The 17,602-nt window shown below is 38.4% G+C and overlaps 1 protein-coding gene across 2 annotated transcripts in view; it reads left to right on the forward strand.

Annotated features, from left to right (window-relative positions):
- The window catches only part of vezt (vezatin, adherens junctions transmembrane protein), a 29,715-nt gene that overhangs the window by 460 nt on the left and 11,653 nt on the right, over positions 1-17,602 (forward strand). For both annotated transcript variants that reach the window (XM_017696950.2, XM_017696951.2), the window contains exons 2-5: positions 2,500-2,637; positions 8,989-9,078; positions 11,415-11,599; positions 12,609-12,893. In XM_017696950.2, the coding sequence (XP_017552439.1) occupies positions 2,500-2,637; positions 8,989-9,078; positions 11,415-11,599; positions 12,609-12,893 (698 nt within the window). The remainder of the gene's footprint in view (positions 1-2,499; positions 2,638-8,988; positions 9,079-11,414; positions 11,600-12,608; positions 12,894-17,602) is intronic.

The following is a 17,602-nucleotide window of genomic DNA, read 5'->3' on the forward strand; positions in this document are numbered from 1 at the left end:
TTAGGTAGTTACTTCTCGTGTGTTCTGCGTTTCCGTGTATTCAGTTCACTCTCAGATGGCAGCAGCTGAGCGGTCCGCCCTTGATCCGGTTTCTTTGTGGTGCCAACATCTAACATCAGCCACAAGTAGTGAGGTCAGATCAGCCGTGGATGAAGTGCTGCAACACTCGCTGCGAAATGACGTATGCTGGTGGTCATAAACGTGCTAAGAGGGGCTGATGTTAGCTGCCACTGCACTAGCTAAGCGCTTTTGGTTGTGGAGTAAAGTTTCTCAGCAGAGTTTTCTAAAAATCCATCCAAATCTGTTTTTTTTAAAAAGCTGACTTTCACAAACTTTCTCACCATAACCTGCTGTCTAAGTACAGTGGGTTCAGTGTGTTTTACAGTAAAAAAATATCTAGCTCCTAGGATGAATACTGGCACACTGTATCTGAACAATGGAAAGATTTTCTCCATTACTTTGTATTTATTTCTTTGTTTTCAGCTTGTTGACTGGTTAGTCTGACCATCCTTCCTCTAATACTACTTCCAAGCAGCAGGGTGTGTGTGTGTGTCTGTATTTTGGGCTCTTTCTTTTGGTCCATTCTTCATGAATCCTAAGGACGATGTCAAAGGACAACAGGCGTTTTTCAAATTATGTCAAAAACAGTAAAATGGCAATAATGGAGATACAAGGTTTTCTTCTGACAGCAGCGATATACGTACACACACACAAATGAATGTGAAATGGTTCATTGAATCACACCGTCTTTATGACAGGAATGAGAACTTGTGATGTCCATCATGCAGATCTAGCCAGTTATTATCCAATAACAACTGGTCGACCTACACGTGAGTTTTTATATCTAATGTTGTTAATGGTATAATAGTGATTTTCTTTGAGGACTGTTTTGCCTTTCAATGCCAGGCATGTACCTCTCTGCCATAAATGAATTAAAAAAATATGTTTTAGGCCAAAACCTTATTTTAGAGCAATCGTAGCGCAATGTCTCAGGCATCAGGCAGTGTATTCATAAGCGCTGCATATACTAACGTTCTGTGATGTAGCTGTGAGAAGCATTCAGTTCTTAGAAGGTCTAGTTCCTCTAGCCAACAATTTTCTGACTTGGTAAGCTGCTCTAGAACTAAGCATTTTACATCAAACCATGCTAAGTGGCTTTGTTTCTATTTTAGTATAAATCGCCATTAAAAATGGGTGGACTTGCCCTTTAAGAGAAGTGACTTCTAAAAAATAAAAATGTAAATGTATGAAGCCATATGAGTGATGAAAACCATTGAAATTTAAGTGCATCATTATTCTTAAGTGATTCTTCAAATGATTGACTTTTGGTATTTTCTGATGAATAAAGGTTTATCATTTATTTGAGCAAAAAGTAGATTAATTTGGCCTTTAAGTGAATCTTTAAGTGAATCTATTTGGCTTTTGTGATAATAGTAGGTTAAAAGAAGAATTCTCTAACTATAAAGAATTTTTTTTATTTTATTTTCTCTGAGAAATGGACATCCTTTACTGGCCCAAGTTAATATAGTGTGCGTTCATATTTGTATACATACAGATGATCTATTATGTTGTTGTGGAAATGGTGTGTGAACTTTTGGGCGTGAGCGATGTGGCACAAAATATAATATCACACTTCTCAAAGACTTTCACAAAACTCGATATGTATCACAAGGTTTAGTTTGTTTAGTGTATCCTGATAATTCTAAAGTATCTTCATATTGGCCGCCCCTCGTGTCCCTATCCTCTATTTTTCCTGCATCATCTGGGCATGGTGCGTGTATTTTACAGGTCCTGTGTTGCTCAGACTGCGTCTTGAGGGAGTAAATATATCAGCCGACCAGATGTCGGCACAGACCACCTCTGTCAAATACTGTCTGCTCTCATTCTAATGAACTGTGCACTGAAAATGAGGTCTTTCCCCGCAGGCCGGTTCAGCTGCTCTGCCTCGTTCAGATACAAAAGCTAACTGCTTCCCTTCTCCTGCTGTGGAAATTAACCGCACAATGGAAGTTTCAAAGTTCATAGCTCGAGGCTTGTAGCCTCAGCAAAGGGGCTTTTACTGCCTGAGATTAGTATGATTGATTTGATTGGAGCTGGGGTATAAAAGCGATAAAGCTTCTTTAGCCACTCAAATCCAGTTGGAATGGAAATGTGGGTCGGAGCCTGATCAGCGATAGCGAGCATGAATTCCGGCTCTCCGGTCGGAAACTAGGACCTACGAGAGTAGACTGATATCCTGTGTGGAATGATGAAGAGGCGTGGAAGGACTGGAAGAGAAGTGAGGGATGATGGAGAGGTAAGGCAGGCGGTGGTGGAGGAGGAAGAGGAAGAGAAGAAAGGATGCTTGAGCTTTTCCTTTCGACTCCATTCAGTTTCCTGAGAGGAATATCTGAGTCATGACCCCTCTCTCTCTCTCTCTCTCTCTCTCTCTCTCTCTCTCTCTCTCTCTCTCTCTCTCTCTCTCTCTCTCTCTCTCTCTCTCTCTCTCTCTCTCTCCAGAACTCTCCACTGTTCCAGTATTTGCAGGATCTAGGACATACAGATTTTGAGGCATGTTCACCCATCTCTCAGGCTCAGGAGGAGGAGCTGAATGCCCAAGAGAGGCTTCTTCCCCGGGACGTCCTCTCCCCTCCTCGAGTGAGTTGCAGTGTTCTTCGCATTCTTGTGCCGTTATTATATCATCAGCATTCTGTGGTGTGACTGTGTGTTAAAGCAGTAGAATATGAGAGGGAGGGTTATTGTGAATGTTCATCTCAGCCATACTGTAACTGTTGCATTTAAACAACAGTTTTGCAAAGTAAATAAAAAAACAAAGCAACGAAGCCAGGAGCTTCCTCCAAAAAAGTAGCTCCAACAGCTTAGAGTAAAATGACAATCATTGTTACATATCAACTGGTGGCTATCGGAGTGATACGGATATCATAACAGGTATTATAGGGTAAATGTGCTGTTACTAGATGTAACAACACAAGTGTAATGGGTTTCAGCCAATTAAATTGTGTGGTCGGGCCAAACTATTGTGTAAGCCATGTTGAGGTATGTAAGGTGTATACATGGGATGCTGTGCTTTGTTTTAGCTGCTGGGAGGGCAATAACTTGTCTCAACGTGTCAGGTTATAAGAAAGAGATTAATATTTAAGATCTTAAAATGTAACCTTGTTGTAATGTGATATAACCACAAGTTTATATAATGTTGTATGTGACTCTATAAATCATGTTGTAAGAAACCAGCTGCCCATTTGTATGAACATTTCTTGACCAAGATATAGTCTGAAGAGCAAACCTTTCAAGTTTTTTTTAAACCTCTGAAATTCTGAGTCTAAACTTAAGTCCCTCTCATAACTGTACAACTTATTGTATTACTTTCAAAGTATGTACTAAATAAGTAGAGCTATAAGAACTAAATGAGTAATAAGCCTGAAGATTAATGACAATAATAAACCTTGGTACCTGCATTGGTTTCTCTAGTTCTATGTAACAAAATCCATGATATCTCTAAAAGTAATGACGTAAATTGTAATGTTAAAAAAAAAAAGTATTTGCCCCGTTGAATGCAGTAAAGATGAGCAAAAAGTACTGGCAGACTGAACGGTGACAGTATGTTGACATTGCATGACTGTCAATTACATGTGCGAATACCTCAGTTATTCTAACTAATTTGTGAAGACATGACTGAGAGTCTCAATTACCAAAGCGAGGAGGAAAGATGAGTCACTGCTAGTCACCGTTCAGTCAGTGCCGATTCTAAGTGAGTGGGGAAAAAAACCATAGGGATGCTTATAGCTGCCAATTTGCACCAGTACTTGGTTGTAGAGAGTCCTGGATTCAGCAGTTTGCTGGGAGTGATTGAGCAACACTAAAATCTCCTGTCAGGCTCATTTCAGCCAGAACGTAATATCCACAGTTTATTTACAAACACAAGATCAGTTTGTAATGCTCAGTTCTTTTTTTTCAGATGTATGTTTTGTCCACAAAATTCACTTTGATTTTCCTGAGCTATAATAAGACACGTGTGCAACATGTAGCATACATCTTGAAGATGACAAGACGAGCACACTTCTCTTTAAAGAAAAGAACATTTTGTGAATTATTCAGTCATAAATGAAGACGTGAATAAATGCTAATGTTAGCATTTCTCTTTTAATTCTGTATTGAAAAATGTCATATCATGACGCAGAATAGCAATGTGTATTGTATTGTGAAATTTACCCCCTGCCTCTTCATTTTTATCTAAAATTATTAATGTTCTTGATTTTTGTGGACTGTCTTAACTGCTAAGAGATCTTAGCTTAGTCACAAAGCATCATTTTCCCTTAGAATCAATGCTTCTGGGCCCCACTACAGGGGGTTGGTTTCTGAACTTGTCACCGTTTTTACTTATGATGAATGATCTTAAGTAAAATAATTAAAAATAGCTAATTTTAAAGCTACATTTAAAAAATGTTAGGAAAAGGATTAGTGCTATAATGCCATCTGTAGTTGAACTGACAGAACTTGGACTGGGCAGCAAAAACTTTTTCAATACACCACTGCAGAGGACTGGGATTGCTGTGTTAATTAACTAGAAGCTGCTTTGAATAAGGAATGTCAGCATTACAGCTTTGCATGTTGAACCTTTAAGGCTCTTAAAATACACACATGCACAGAATCATGTGTACTACTCCAGTTAATGGGACCCTATTGTTTAAACCTAAGCAGATGCTGTTGCTTCCACTTAATCTGATATTTCTAAATACAGTCAGGCATGTGGTCCAGGGTGACGCACTCTGGGAGCTAGTGTTGGTCTGTTGGTCATCACTGTAACAGGAAGTGATAAATGTTGAAAAGATTCTGAGGTTGAGTAATGTGCTTCTGTTGTGTGCTTTATGTGTGTATGTGCACTCTTGTGTGCTTCAATGCCATGACTGCTTTATATGTGTGTGTATGTGCAGATACCTGTTTGTTTCATTTTGAAGGGAAAGAGTAAAAGAAAAAAATGACTGTGATTGAAAGTAGAGTTATTATATCTGGATACTCAGGAATGCACCAACGCAAGTCGATGCTAATACTTGATATTTTTAATGTTTGCTCGGCTACATTGAAAATGAGGGTTGCCCTCAATGTACTTCCGAGTCAAAATAAAGGTTGATTGATTGATTGATTGATTGTATCCGCCAATGGTGTAAAAGTAGAGGAGGCAGTGGATAGGGCAAGGTGGAGGCAGATGATCCGCTGTGGCGACCCCTAAAGGGAGTAGCCGAAAGAAGAAGTATCCGCCAATGGTGATACTTAAACATTTATACAATAAAGAAATTGGGACTAAACCTACCTGGAATAGTATTATGGAGAAATGTAACATTTACTTTTGTACGGCTGCATTTGATTAAATGATCAATTTAGTCGTGTTTTAAATGTACCTTAGATATACACTGATCAGGCCTAACTTGTTTCTACGCTCATTGTCCATTTAATCCACTCTACTTACTATATAGGTGCACTCTGTAGTTCTACAATTACATACGGGATCAGACACAGCAGTACTGCTGGAGTTTTTAAACACTGTCCACTCTGTTAGACACTCCTACCTTGTCAGTCCACCTTGTAGATGTAAAGTCAGAGATGACAGCTCATCTGCTGCTGCACAGTTTGTGTTGGTCATCCTCTAGTCCAGAGTACCGGTTTAGTGACTCGGGAAACTCGCAGACCAATTGCATCCACTGTAAATATCACACGTGACGCTATTCAGCCAATCAGATCTGTGCATTATGATGAGCGCTGAAACTCAAGTGACACATACACAGAAGTCGGAAAAGAAAGTGAGTCAGATGGAAGTTATTTCACGTAGCACTCTAAAAAGAGAAAACTGACAAATGTTGTTGAAATATCACTGAATTGCACTTTATTTGATTTGACATTCAGTTGTTGACTCCATAAGACATTGATATAACTAAGATAACTACTAGGCTACTATGCAGTATATGGCACTGAGTCATAATGCAAGTTAGACATTGTGATGTTCCGGACCTTTGCTTGAGGAAGTTTTCTCTAGCTGGACCTTATTGAATTTTAATTAAAGACCCCTGCTCTAGTCCAGTGGTCACAGGACGTTGCCAGCTGGATATTTTTGGTTGTTGGACTAGTTGTTGGACTTCTCAGTCCAGCAGTGACATTGAGGTGTTTAAAAACTCCAGCAGCACTGCTGTGTCTGATCCACTCAGACCAGCGCAACACGCACTAACAGTCCACCACTACGTCAGTGTTACTATAGTGATGAGAATGATCCACCACCCAAATAGTACCTGCTCTGTGAGGGTCCATTTCTGTCTGTCTGTCCCTCCATCCATCCACATACACATTGTATTCACTCACCCATCCAAGTCATTGAATTCAGGTGTTCCAATCACCTCCATGGCCACAGGAGTATAAAACCAAGCAGCTAGGCCTGCAGACTGCTTCATGCTTCAACAAACATTTGTGAAAGAATGGGTCGCTCTCAGGGACTCAGTGAATTCCAGGATGGTACCATGATAGGATACCACCTGTTCAAGTCAAGTCATGAAATTTCCTAAATATTCCACAGTCAACTGTCAGTGGTATTATGACAAAGTGGAAGCAATTTGGAATGACGACAACTCAGCCACAAAGCGGTAGGCCACGTAAAATGACAGAGCAGATGCTGAACCACATAGTGGGCAGAGGTTGCCGACTGTCTGCAGAGTCAATCTCTACAGAGCTCCAAACTTTATATGACCTTCAGATTAGCTCAAGAACAGCATAGAGAGCTTCATGGAATGGCTGAGCAGCTGCACCCAAGCCTTACATCACGAAGTGCAATGCAAAGCATCGATAGTTCCAGTGAAAGAAACTCTTAATGCTTCAGCAAACCAAGAGATTTTGGACAATTTCATGCTCCCAACTTTGGACCCTTCCTGTTTCAACATGACTGCACCAGTGCACAAAGCAAGGTCCATAAAGACATGGATGAGCGAGTTTGAGTCCTGACCTCAACCTGATAGAACACCTTTGGAATGAATTAGAGTGGAGACTGCGAGCGAGGCCTTCTCGTCCAACACCACTGTCTAATCTCACAAATGCCCTTCTGGAAGAATGGTCAAAAATTCCCATAAACACACTCCTAAACTTTGTGGAAAGCCTTCCCAGAAGAGTTGTAGCTGTTATAGCTGCAAAGGGTGGGCCGACCCTTCATATTAAACCCTATGGATTAAGAATGGGATGCCACTCAAATTCTTATGTGTCAAGGCAGACGAGCAAATACTTTTGGCAGTAGTGTATGTGTGTGTGTATATACCAGCAAATATACAGTTCTGTGGTTCCAGGTGTCTCTCACCAGCCATCACATAGATTTATTACATTCCATCAGCAGCTCTTTGAATTTAACAGAATGAAGAATTGATTAGCCATACTAGCTGTAGGAAGATAACTACACATAAATCTGGGCAAAACACCTTGATGTACATAAAACCACTGCATATTGTAATAATGTTATTTGTATTTATTTGAATATTAGTATTAGTTCTTAGCTTGTAAAGTCTGGCTGAGCAGATAATATATAGCCTTTTGATCAAAATTTCTCAGGTTCTAAAACTTTTGCATAATGCTGTGTATATATAACACACATGAGGCGTTTTATCATTCAACATATTATTACATGCATACACTCACTGAATAGCCTGTACTGAGTAGTATAAGCCGATAATCTCACAGTTAGAGTAACGCAGAGCCAGTTAGGCCAACTTTGTTATTGTCTGATTTATAACACTGTTTTTGCATATATTCTTTACTGCTGAGGTTTCTACTGAGCAAAGCAAGTGTACATGGTGTACTCTTTATGTACACACACACACACACACACACACACACACACACACATCCCATCTCTTTCTCTACTTTGCTTGCTGTCTTGAACACACAAAGCACCCCGAATGTCCCAGAGCAACGCTAACAGAATACAGAATGCACTCTGGCTTTACCTCAAAAGTTCTGAGGAAAAAAAGTTCATTCATTTCCTTTATCCAGTCTTTTGCATTCATGCTGATGAAAAGTGAGCACAGCTCACAGATTACAACATAAGTGTCCGAAGAATGTGGGCAACGGGTAACATAGACGCAAGTTAGTTTGAATGTGCAGTCTGAAAGTTGCACTTTTCAAGCTTGTAGGACCGCTAAGCAGTGAAAACAGAAGTGCAAAAGCTGGACAGTTTAAAGCTAACCAAAACAACAACACAGTCCTGAGGATGGCGTGGTGTTTAATAATTGAGTGGATGTGGCCCAGACTGGAATCAATGATCATTCTGTGTGTGTAACGTGCCTCAGGGTTTATCCGGATTTACCCCTGCTGTTATAATCTAACGTTGCCTTGCACGTGTTTTATGTGTGAGTTTGATGACTCCAGTGATACAGGATGTCGTGTTCCTTATAGTAGTTGGTTTATTCTCACGAACATGACAAACTTGCTGAATAGCTGAAACATATTGCTCTCCTTTTTGGATATGCAAAGAGTGATGCCTGGTTGAATTATTGCAAATTAACCTGAATGATTTAATTGATTTTAAATTGATTTGTAGTACCATTTTCCAATTTAAATGCCCACAAGCTCATTAATGTAACACTAAGGTTTGAAGATAAATCTGTAAATAACCCCCCCCCCCCACATGTTCTTTTCAAAAAGCGTATTTAAAAGTTATATATGTATGTAAAATTATCACATAACAACCAGTTCATGTCACTACCACGGGTCAGTTAGGTTTTCTAACATTTTCCTAACTTGTTTTTACAAGGAAAGTAAGTTTGCAAGGAAAATCGTGAAGTAGAAAGATTAAAAAAAAAATAAGAATAACACAAACTTATTATTCTATTAAGAGAAAAAGAGATAAATATCTGTTATTACTTCCTCCTATCAGTACTGCATAAAAATAATGTTTCTGATGTTAATTTGTAATATTAATATGTGGAGCAATAATCAAATTATGCTATTTTTTATGGTTGGCAGAATGGTGGTATTTGGAGGTTGGCTGAGGCTCTGTGGAGTCTGACTCCGTTCCATCAGGGCAGTGCCCCCCTGCGGCTGGAGCAGCAGCTGGTAAGTAAGCTCAAATAAAGCTCACCACTCAGCATACACACATACACACTCTACCACCCAGCGCAATAAAGGCTCTTCAGCTGTGTATTGCTGTAAGGAAGCTTGGGCAGTTCATTTGACCCTGCCTTCATGTTCATATACTGTACGATGTCTGGTGTTTAAATACTGTGCAGGAGTCTGAGAAAATTATACGTAAAGTCATTTTTATCTGGGCCATGAGCATTTACTTGTTGAACAATAGAAGAAATATAAATAAACAAAAAGATATGTGTTTTGGTTTAATGTGTGTCAGCTTAACCATTTCAAATGTCCAGGGTTAACCATCATCATCCAATACCTAGTTCATCTAATTAGTCCTTCATTAAATAAAGTCAGGAGTGCTGTTGATGAGCTTTAACAAGTTATTCTTCTAGTTAATTATTTAAATCAAGAAAAACACAATCTTGATCTTGAAAAAGAAATCATCTAGATGGCAGCCTATTTTGCCTTAGAGTCCAGTGGCAGAATGCTTTACACCACTCCAGTCGACGCTTGGCACTGCGCATAGTGATCATAGGGTTGTGTTCAGCTGCTCAGTCATGGAAACCCATTTCATGAAACTCCCACCGTTTTTGTGTTGGTTTTGCTTACACAGGCAGTTTATAACTCTGTAATGTGTGAGTTTGCATGGTCTATTACTTTGTGATTGAGCTGGTCTTACTTCTAGACACTTCAATTTCATAATTAAGGCAGTAACTTTTGATGTGGCAGATTTAGCTAAGCATAGATTTCCTGCACTGGCATAGGTGCCATCCTATGACAGTGCCACATTTAAGATCACTCTTCAGTGTGACCCATTCTACTGCTAGTGTTTGTCTCTGGAGATTACATGATTATTGATCTTTATACACTGGTTAGCAAGGGGTGTAGTTGAAACAACTCAATCATTGGGAGGGGTATCCAAATACATTTGGCCATATACAAAAAAAGGAAAAGAATACATATCTCTTCTTTGTGCTGTTTTCAGTGAAATACTGGTAAAACACAGTTTACAAATCTCTAATATTTTGGGTTTATATTTATACCTTTTTTTTATACCTTTTTATTATATTTTACTTGCAAGAATACACTTGTTGCTGAGAGAGTTTTATTTAAGCAATGGCTTATTCAAGCTCTGTATTTAAGCAATGAAACACAGGAGGGAGTGCCTTATGAATGAAGGTGGGTACCATGAATGGAGGTGAGAAGCAAGGGAAGAGTTATCAGAAGTATATATGACTCAAGAAAAATATGTTTTACCACGTTGGTGCCCTTGCATTCCAAACTGTGTTCCAGTAGCTGTCTATTATAATAATTATAATCACGGATTATCACAGTTGTGACAGTCTTGAGTGTCTTATTGTGTTTATGCAACTGTATATTTAATCAAATGTGTTTAATATTGAAAACTCCTTCCACCAAAAAAGTAGAATCCTTTTGCATTACAGGTAGAGCCATAAGCTGTCACAGTATGGCTTTTTAGTTGCCAGACTAACATGATGTTGTTTTGTTCCTGCCAGTCTGTAATGCATTTCCCAGCCCATCCGTTTGGTTAGTTTCTAGCTAATTCAGGTTCAGAATTTAATGCAGTCCTTCTTAAAGAATTTACCTCTAATGTGTCCGTTTTCTGTTTTCGTGTAGTAGTTATTTATCAACCGATGCTCATTGAAGTGCTAAATGTGTTTCGTAAATAACAGCATGGCTAGAAAGCTTCTCAAGCAATCAGACCATGAGGTCAGAACTAACTGTTTGGTGATGCAGAAGTTAGGACATGTTAAAAATATAGCATCTATTTCTACAAATGTATTGTTGTTGGTAATGTTTTGTCATAAGCAATTAACTTCTTGGTTTTGTGGAGCAGTAAGCAACGACATCGACTAATGTAATTTCTGAAACGGCTTTAGGGGAAATGGCATCTGGCATTTTTTTTAATGTAAAATTGTTTTATTCATTATTAAAAAAATATTCATTGTTTCTCAGTTCATTCAGATAGTTGCTAAAGAGAAATGAGAAGAAGGGAAGGAGTTATCAGAAGCACATTTGGGTCAAGAAAAAAATTACTTTACCACATTGGTGCCCTTGTGTTTCAAATAAACTGTGTTCCAGCAGCAGACTATAATGCTGGGGTAGGTAATTAAAGTATTGATTTGCAGTCTCAGACAAATTTGATAAATTTGTTTCTCGCTCGCTCTCTCTCTCTCTCTCTCTCTCTCTCTCTCTCTCTCTCGCTCTCGCTCTCTCTCTTACTCTCTCTCTCGCTCTCTCGCTCTCTCGCTCTCTCTCCCTCTCTCTTTCCCTCTCCCTCTCCCCCCTGACAGGACACTGCATTTCGTCAGTACTCTCTGCGCTGTGTCTTGTCTCAGGATGTGTTGCTGCAGGAGGATGTGGAGCTGATTGAGCTTTTAGACCCCAGTGCTCTCTCTCTAGGCTCCACTAATACTGTCTGCCCCAGTGCAACCACAGCTCTCCCTGCACCATACTACCTCTCACCACCGTCACTATGGTACACACACACACACACACACACACACACACACACACACACACACACACACACACTCTTATAGCAGTGATTCAGCCAAAAATATAATTTCTTCCCCCTGTAAAATTGTCGTCAAAGATTGTCTGGACTTATGTTTGCTTCTTTAGATTTGCCCTTAAGCTACGAGGTTAATGGAGCCACCCAGAATGGTGCAAACCTCATATCTAAGAAATCACACTCGCCTCAAACCATGTTGAGTTTTTTAGTAGTCATAAATAGGTCTATTTATGTAGTTTCTGACACGGTATGACATCCTGTTATCTTTGAAGTGTATGGACAAAATACAGCCCATCTAGTGTTTGACCCTTGATTTGTCTATTTTTGTAGTAAACAGTATGTCACACAGTGTCACAAACCAAGTCTGTTAGAAACCAATTCTGTATTTCAAAATTTATGCTTAAGTCAATCATTAAGTTGTAATCAAAGTCATTCAGAATGGTTTCTTGTGAAATGGTGCAATGTGGGGAAACATACAGATTTCTTCACAGTGGTGGTGATGGGGACCAAGGGTACACAGTGATGGGGACCAAGGGTCTACAGTGCAAATATAGTACAGGTTTCTGTAGAAAGCCACATTTCGCATCAGATTACTTTGAATGACTTTGTTCAAATCTCAATTGTTTATGTTATGGAGAGGTTTTAAATCTCTGGACATTCTTTTGACCAACTTGATGTGGTTTAAGACAAGTGTGTGATGATTTAGACATGGAGTTTACTCATTTTATGTTCAAAACGTTCTATTATTGGTCTTGTATCTCAATCACAAAACTAAATTGATACCTAACTTTGGTATGATTTTGCATAATAGTCTGATCGACTACATTTGGGAAAGGGTAAAAATTGTATAAATTAAATTTTTGGTTAAACCATCAGTTTAAATGTGCAGTATATACCATACAACACCTACAGTCAAATACATTAAGCATTCTTTACTGTAAGCATGGCAGTAAGGATGTGTGTTTGTTCACAGGGATGTCTCCGTATTGGTCGGACTGGTGGCCGTCCTCCTTGCTGTTTGGTGTTCTTGTCCTGAGGATGATCAGGCCCTGTTGTGGCTGGGTGTGTGTGCAGTGTGTGTGCTGTGTGTGCGTCGTAGTGTGTCTCTCTGGCGTAAGGCAGGGCTGCAGCAGCGCGTTCAATCTCAAGCCATCCAGCTGGAGAGTCTGGTGATGAACAGTCGAGCGCTGACGAGCCTGGCCCGCAAATCACTCCGTCTAATCCAAGAGACTGAGGTCATCTCACGTGGATTCACCCTGTAAGTGTATATTTTTCACTTTCTTTTTTATTATTTTTTGCAACCTGTTCTATAAAAGTGTCCGTTGTCTGAATTTGCTGTTTGTGATTTACACCTAAAGTTCAAAGTTAGATACTGAATCATTCATTGTAGTGGTATTACTTGTTGGAGAAGCGCAACATATAATTTGCTAATAGTTATAGTAGTATTTATGCTTGCTATGAATAAGCAAATGAGCCCTCTAACCGATCAGTGTTTTTTAACTGTGAGCATTCTGATCAATCACCGTTGTAGATGAGAGTGGGTGTTTCCATCAAGTATTCATATAATCCCAGAGGGATGCCTGATCATGAGGTTTTTGTGGAGTTTTTATTTCTTTACTGCAAATGTGTCAAACTACTTTACTATGAGCCCATATTGCATATGTATAATTCATCCTTAAATCTGGCAGGCACATCATTTTTTAATTTTTCCTTCCTAAATATTTACATCTGCCTCCCTTTCCAAGCATTTTTGCAGCTTACCCAACATTAGCTACGTAACAACAGTTTAGATTGATGATTACGGCATTAAAATCATAGAGTGCTGCGTGCAAGAGGAACCATTCAAACTAAACACCCAGCATGAATGATGAACACTGAGAAGGCATGTCTGTAATTTAGCTTTAACTTATTTTAATTTAGACCAATAGTTAAAGCTGCCCAGATATTCATGACATGTCTTAGATGCAGCAATCAAATTACGAATTAAGAAGTTCAAGAAATCAGTCAAATTGGCCAGTAGACGATTTGTATTAACTTAAGGAAACACACCAGCGCATTTTCAGTGTTTTCTTTTATCCAAAGTCACAATATAAACAGCATTATTTGCTTGTTACTAGACCAAACCGGCGTTTTAAGCTCATAAACGAAATTTCAGATCCCTAGTGAAAACATTTGTCAAAAATGTGCTACATGGAGGTAACTGGTATTTGTGGTGCTGTGAGTCATGTATAACATTTTGTTATAGGTGTAGCAGCAGCATTCAAATACAGTGCAAGCGCATTCATTTGTCTCCCATTATTTATGTCATAAAACTGCAACACAGATCGACCAAAATGAGAATAGTACATTGGGCCGATTACATGTTTGGAACAAAATTGTGCCGATTCTGATCTTGGCTGATTCCGATTGTGCTTTCCTATAAATGCAACAAAAGAAAATAGTTTTGGTCAAAATATTACAGGCCGATTAACAACATTTATTTTTACATTTTTAAAAATATATAAATATGTCATATATATGCTGTGATATGCAGCAATATATTTGCTGTACTAGTATCCTATTCATTTCGCACAGATCTCTTCCTGTATGAGTCCCGAGATAAGTGACTATTTTGCTTTGTGTTTTACAAGTTGCTAACTAGGATGTGCAGTTTAAGGAGTTCCTTTTTTAGCCCCATTCCTTGTTTGTTGTAGGTTTCTTCCATGATTCTGGTCCATTTCAATGTTAGAGGTCATTTTGTGATATGCTGTGGCAGCAGTCCGTGCATGAATGTTCGTGACTTTACACTATTTTGACATGGAGCCTACGCAGTGGGTTAATATCATAAAGATTGTGAAATCTGCCCCAGGGAAAGCTGAACATTGTGTGTGTGTGTGTGTGTGTGTGTGTGTGTGTGTGTGTGTGTGTGTGTGTGTGTGTGTGTGTGTGTGTGTGTTTGTAAATCGGGGGGGAAAAGTTGCTTTACCATGGAATGCAATTATCACTTGACATAAACAAACAGCTTAAACCACTCAAGGCTTCTTGGAATTCAGAAATTACTCAGGTTTGATTATTAACAGACAACATATGTAAACAATCAGCTTATCTCCAAGCTAAATTAATATATACATGTACAAACACACAGACTCTAATGCTCGAGAGGAAAGGTTAATATAACCGATTATATTTGTTCTGTCATATGGTGTCATTTATGGAATGTGTTGTCCATATGTTGTCAAATATGTGTGTAATTATTTAATTGCTATTGTGTGGTGCTAGTGCATGTTGGGTAATGCATTTGCAAACTGGATGTGTTTTGATTTATTTATGTCTACCTAGTGCATGCTGCTGTCTTTGTTGTGTCTGGTAGAATAAAATAAAGCCATCAGACAGGTGTTTAAATTTGAACATTATCTCAAACCAATATTTGATCGTGTTTTGTTCTTCAGAAAAGCAGAATGTTAAGGTGATGCTGGGATGTTGTACTAAAATGCCTGCATTTGATTGATTGATATCCTATCTACCACATTAATTGTACCTAACTTAGAATAGAAACAAGGCTGCCCTGGCTGGACGTGTTAAGTGTACATTTTAGCACATCCTCTGACCAAAGCATCAAGTTTCAGACCTTGAAAAGCTTCAGGTCTCAGAACAAAAACCCTGTAGTTTCTAAGCTCTCCTACAGTCAGGCCAAGCTAAGTGGCTACTGACACCATGGCACTGTACGGTTCTTTATTACAAGATTGATTACAGTTTATTAGTAGATAATTAGTTTATTATTAGTAGTTTAGAATTTTTAACTGTGCTTTTTTTGATGTTCTTTTATTTGATAAAGATTAATCTTCAACTCTCACACTATCACTGCATTTCCTCCCATATCCGAATCAGAGTGAGGAGCTATCTCAAAAATGCTGGAAGAAAAAGTATTGCTATTATTATAGTTTTTATTAATAGCAGTAGTACCTCTGTAAGTACATGCGCAGAAGGTTTGATCATATCATCAGTGATGTTGTTGGAAGCATCAACACTTGTACTTATAGAGATAATAATACAGTTTATGTATTTGCACCTGGCTGTTACAGTTTTTTATTTACATATGACTATGTAGGTATGTTAGTGACATAAAAAATATTAATAACATTTTTTTTTAGAGCTTTAATTTGTTTTTATATATATTTGCGCACTTTGAAGCTGTATACTGTCACATAAATAGACAAAAACAGATGGTCTTACCTACCTCCTGACTCTTGCCATCTTTGTGAATGTTGTAAAAATGATGATGACTTAGGTCATCATGATGATTTCTGAGCCCGTTTGCTCTGGTAGGTCACACTACAGGCTACCTGCTGTTTATGTGCTATAACAGGAGAATAACAGTGAACTGAAGTGCGTTATGACTGACGAAAGACACCATAATCGCTGGCAAAATGGGTTAAACACGTCAAAGTCCGACACAACCTAGATTTAAATAACATCTTTTTCTCAAATATCCGCTAATGACATGACCAAAACGTACTTCTCTGAGATATAGACATTTATTCGGACTTATTATATCTTTTTAAGGTGTGGGTTTAAAGGGGAATTCCACCAAATTTTCAAAATTTCTTCAAAATTCAATTATCTACATGTAAACAAAGTTTTTCAGAGTCGTTTGATCTGAAATGGTTTGATGTAGTGAAACATACAGTTTACATGTACACGTTTTATTGATTTCTTTCTTTTTACAGTGCTGCTGATATGAACCAGAGGTTGCGAAGCCTAAAATGCAAATGTAGTCATTTTACCAGTTAATCTACATGTCTTCTGAGATTCTAAATGTAATATTGGTGATAGTAAAATAGTTACAAATCTGATAAAGGTTCTTGTTGGGTGGCGTTTTGCTTTACAGTGCCCTGCATGTACCACCCCACCATAAATGCATTAAAAAAAGTTTTATGTTTAAATAGTTTTAGGCCAAAAGCTTATTTCAGAACTATAAAACATGGTAAAATTTCTATCAGACAGGATATTCATAACCATATAATGAAATAACTTTGATGTAGCTGTTACTCGCATTAGACACTTCAGACATCTGGTTCCTATCACCATCACCGGGAACAGTTCTGATGGTAGGTTTCTCTAGAACAGAGCTGTCCTCCTCATCATGTGACTTCTTGTTCAAGTGTTTCTCAGTTCTCATCTGTTAAGCAAATTTCAGATAAATCACTGGTGTTAGCGCAACTAAGCGGTCCAGCTAAGAGAAGGCAAATTTAGCCAAGATATACATACATAGCTAATTACATGTAGCAGTTAGCTAACTTTTTCGCAGGTGCTGCTCTTTCTCCCACAGTCTCCTTTAGCCTCTCGCTTTCACTCTTTCACTCTCTCCCCCTCACCTGCTCAGAGCTTGGTTCAAGTAGCAGTCGAATTCAAAGCATGTTTTTTGAAGCAGTTTAATAAAATTGCTAAACTTTTTTTTAACGGTCATAATATGCATGGGTTGGTGACCATATATTTTGGCGCACTGCCAAAGTAGAACCTATATGTGGCAACACGGTTCACAGTAATAATAATAATAATAATGATAATAATAATACATTTTATATTTTTTATAATAATAAAAGAAACTCTTTTTAGGCAATTCCTAACTATGATGCGGACATGGGAGCAGAGAAAATGATGGTATGTCAGTTGAAGTATAATTATTAAATTAAAGATAAAGCAATAGGAAAAAATACCCCCCCCCCCAACCCATGTTAACTGTGTACAGCAATTTTTTTCATATAATTATTCAAATGTAGGGTGTACATGTATGATTTTTCTGTAATGGCTTGAATGAAGTACATAATTGAATGCTGATGTGTGTGATTTCTGTGTGTAACATGTATGTGGATTGAATGAAGTGTACATATTGCATGTTTGTGTGTTGTTTGTGTGTACACTAACTGGCTGTTTTATTAGGTTTACCTGTTTCATATCTACACTCATTATCCACGACCACTTATTGTA

This window comes from Pygocentrus nattereri, chromosome 1 (genome assembly GCF_015220715.1).
Source record: "Pygocentrus nattereri isolate fPygNat1 chromosome 1, fPygNat1.pri, whole genome shotgun sequence".
NCBI classification, from domain to species: Eukaryota; Metazoa; Chordata; class Actinopteri; order Characiformes; family Serrasalmidae; genus Pygocentrus; species Pygocentrus nattereri.